The following is a 4,089-nucleotide window of genomic DNA, read 5'->3' as shown; positions in this document are numbered from 1 at the left end:
TCTAAAACCAATAAGAGCAGTAGCTAAAGCTAAAATCATCAGAACAGCAGCTAAAGTTAAAATCATCAGTACAGTAGCTAAAGCTAAAATCATTAGAACAGTAGCTAAAAGCTAAAATCATCAGAACAGTAGCCAAAAGCAAAGATCATCAAAACAGTAGCTAAAAGCAAAAGAATACTTGCTATAGCTGAAAGTAGCAAAAGGTAGGCAAACCATAAATGTGATAATTGCTAAAACTAAAAGTGTCCAAAGGCTAGCTGATAGCACAAAGTACTGAAAGGTCGACTTAAAGCTAAATGTAGCAGCAGAAAATAAAAGGTGAAGTTTTGTCCATCAGATTTCAACAATGGGAACAACGTTTTAAACAAACTCAAAGATATCAATGTATTTGTGATTTTAAAGTTAAGATGATCATTAACATTTATAAAAGTTACAAACAGAACAAAAGTCACAGCTTTGATCTCCTGAAGAGCTAAAACTAAAGTTTTAACCTGAATTAAATAAAAGTACTTTTCTCTCATGGTGTTTTCATGTTTTGACTAAAATAAAAGAGGCAGAGGTCAAAGTGAGGACTGACCTTTGCAGCTGAGGCCCAGTTTAGCCCGACCAACAGAACCGACAGCAGCAGCATCATCAGCGGTGCTGGAGTTCTACAGAACCTCTGCAGAACCTGCTTTAAAGCCTACCTTCAGCTCTTATCTGCAGCTGCAGCTGTTGGACTCGCAGGATCTCACGTTTTAAACGCTGCTGACGTCAGCAACAAGTCCTCACCTCCCAGAACCGCAGCTGGTTCTGGCGTTTTCATGGACTTTGAGTCCAGTAAAAGAACTGGACTTGGGTTCCATCATTTTGGACCCAGACTGAAGTTTGAAACGTTCACTAAGAATCTGCACAAAGAGTTTACAGATTTTACACAAAACACTATTTGATGTTTACAAAAATAAAAAACCGACCCGGTCCGGTTCTGATCCAGAACAAACTGGACCCATGAACTTTATCAAACGGTCTCTGAATGAAGGAAACCTGCATGTGGGAACCTAAAACAGCATTTTTAAAAAGATTTTTGTTTTATTTCATCATAAACTTAATTAGTTTTTTATCGTTATGAGTTTTGTAAAACCAGTTTTTTAATGGAAACTAAAAAAAATACTTCATACAAACAGATTGGTTAAAAGATGTAAAAGTTTACTGTAATTTTATGTTATTATTTAAATTAATTGTGATGTCAGTGAAGTCAATTACTTTTTTTTAGAAATGAAAAACAGTCTATGCAAACATAAACTAAATATAAAATGAATAAAAACAATAAAAATCTAAACAGCCTAAACTTTTATTTATAAAATCATTCAAATAAATGTTCAATTAAAAATAATTAAGTCAGAAAATAGAAATGACCCATTTTTTAGTTTAAATGAAGTAAATCACTAAAACTTTCATAAAAGACAGAAGTAACACCTTCTGTTGGGTCCAGTAGCTAAAGGAGCATATTGCTAATCAAAAAGTATCAAAGCATGAGATAAAAGTAGCAAAAGGCTAGGAAAAAATAGCTCTACAAGCTAGAGCTGGAAAAGTTAGGTAAAAAATTACACAGTTGGCTAAAAGCAGCTAAATGTCTGAAAGCAGCAAAAGGCTAGGGATTGGTAGCAACAGGCTAGGTAAAGCCCCCTCGTAATCTAGCTGTTTTTTTGTAGCTACATTTTATTCTCCTTTTGATTATCATTCTGTTTTCCTTTTTTTTTAAATTGCACGCCTCTTTTATGATCGTCTATTGTCGTTGCTGTTGTCCTTTGTTGTCATCACTCTTTGTTAAATCAGGTCTCTCTTGTAAATGAGTCCTCGAGGCTCAATGGGACTAACGTGTCTAAATAAAGGTTGAATGAATCTTCCGTCTGCTAACATCTTCTGTGTCTTAGTTTTCTTATGCTGCTTGCTAGTTGAAGAAAGTGGGGAGCCAATCCCCGGTCCCAAAGGCAGTTTATACTGAGGGGGGGTGGTGCCCACAGGTGGGCGTGGACTAAAGTATTCAGTGCTGGCCGCTGAGAGTGGAGATAAACCCACTAGTTTTCATTTTCATTTTTTCATTTACTCTTGATTTATCCAGGTAGTCTCACTGAGCCCTGAGAACTCATCTTCAAGAGAGACCTGTTCAGGGAGCAGATGGTGGGGGTTAAGGGCCTTGCTCAGGGGCCCAGGGTGGGGCGAATGAGGGTGGAGGGAGGTGTGGGCGTTTCACCTTTTTCACCCACATTTTGATGTTGACGGTACCGGGAGTTGAACCTGCGACTTTCCAATCACAAGTCCATCTTCTAACCTCTGCTGGACCACTCCCCCCAGCGACAGCCTTAAAGGGCGAAGCTTATTCAAAATAGAATCTCTCCTCCAGTTCATGATTTTGCTGACAGACAAGCAAACATGGCGATAAATGGTGATATTCATTCATTCCACCTTTATTTCTACAGGTTAATCCCATCGAGCCTCGAGGACTCATTTACAGGAGAGACCTGATTTAACAAAGAAAGATGACAACAATGGACAACAGCAACAACAATAAACAGTTATAAAAACTCATACAGATTTATTTATTTTTTACAAATAGGATGGCTGAAAAAAGAAAAGTAACAAAAACAGCTAGATTCTAAGGGGGATGTAGAAAACTAAAAACAGGAACATGTCTGCATCGGTCCCTGCCAGGAGTCCAACAGATTCTTAAAGCCACTTAGAGAGGTCAAAGGTCAAGAGCTTCAGATGTTTTTACAAGATATTCCAGGAAACAGGAGCGGAGTAGGAGAAGGTCCTTTTGTCTAGTTCAGTCCTCACTGAGGGAACACTGCAGGTAATGATGTCCTGAGAGCGCACGCTGTAGCTGCACTCACACAGAGACATGTAGGAGGAGATGTATGAAGGCAGCAGACCAGGAAGTGATTTAAAGATGAAAATGTACCAGTGAGAGAGTCTGCGTGACGTTAATGGTGACCAGTTAACCAGTGAATACTGGGTGCAGTGGTGGGTACGGTAGTTACAGCCAGTTATGAATCTTAGTGCACCATGATAGACAGCATCCAACATCTGCAGCATCCAACATCTGCAGGGTTCTTGTAGGAGCGATATAAAAAAGGAGGATATAAAAAAGTTTTGAGAGTATTTTCATAATATAAATTTAAAAATGTGCACGCATGTCAATGAAGGGTCCGTTTTTCCAAAATAATATTATTTTATAGCTCAAACGTCAGCCTGGAATCTAAAAACAAACAGAAACTCCGTCTCTCTACGAACTCTTTAGTGATTCTCATGAAGTTCATTTTTCCCACTGTTCTTTGTGGCCCTGAACGACTCCTGCGTTTTGATTGGCAGCTGGAGGTGTCAGGTTACAGCGGTGGGCGGGGCTTGCAGTCATCGGTCATGTCCGCTCAGCGCTTGGATCAACAGGTCTGAAGGTACCGAAGTTTCTTAACTCGGCTTTAGGCAGCTCGTTTAGGGCCGGTACCAGAACCGTTGTGGTACCGGACAGAACGGAGGGCACGCGGCCGCAGCGGGTGCAAGCACCGGGCCGCGTGCTGCTCTGTCACACCGCTGTTAGCATGTTAGCTTGGCTTTTAGCTGCCAGCTGTTTTTAACCCCCGTTACGTCACAGATCTGCCGTTGAAGGGCTGTGACGTCAGAGACAGGCCTCCACGAGCGCTCAGAAGTTTGTCTGTTATTATTTAAGTGTTTAATAAAGTTAAAGCGAGCTTTTAGTTTGACTTAAGCCGTGGCTTTAGTCGAGTTTAGCTAATGAGAGATTATTTTACTGACTGAAGTTTAACCGTCCTGTTTATACGTTGTTTGTTTATTGTTTGTTTATTGTTTGTTTATTGTTTGTTTGTTTGAAGCTTGTTGGCACAGTTTATTAGCCTCTAATGAACTGGAAACATGAATTGTTGATTAATTAGGAGAACTGAGGTGGAGAGACGTCACCTTGTGTCCAGGTGAACAGAAGGGGGCGCTGCTGGTCCAGATAGGACAGTACAGGACAGATCAGAGACAGGCCGAGGACAGATCAGACACAGGCCGAGGACAGATCAGAGACAGGCCGAGGACAGATCAGAGACA

At 40.5% G+C, this 4,089-nt stretch overlaps 1 protein-coding gene across 1 annotated transcript in view; it reads right to left on the bottom strand.

Moving 5' to 3' along the window:
• Positions 1-631, bottom strand: part of LOC119412975 (bile salt-activated lipase-like) — a 17,966-nt gene extending 17,335 nt beyond the window's left edge. Inside the window, exon 1 of the mRNA XM_037679986.1 lies at positions 578-631. Within this exon, the coding sequence (XP_037535914.1) occupies positions 578-631 (54 nt within the window). The remainder of the gene's footprint in view (positions 1-577) is intronic.
• Between the last annotated feature and the right edge of the window lie 3,458 nt (positions 632-4,089).

Source organism: Nematolebias whitei, chromosome 8, assembly GCF_014905685.2.
Source record: "Nematolebias whitei isolate Nwh7 chromosome 8, NemWhi1, whole genome shotgun sequence".
Taxonomy (NCBI): domain Eukaryota; kingdom Metazoa; phylum Chordata; class Actinopteri; order Cyprinodontiformes; family Rivulidae; genus Nematolebias; species Nematolebias whitei.
This window is presented reverse-complemented; position numbering and strand designations above follow the sequence as displayed.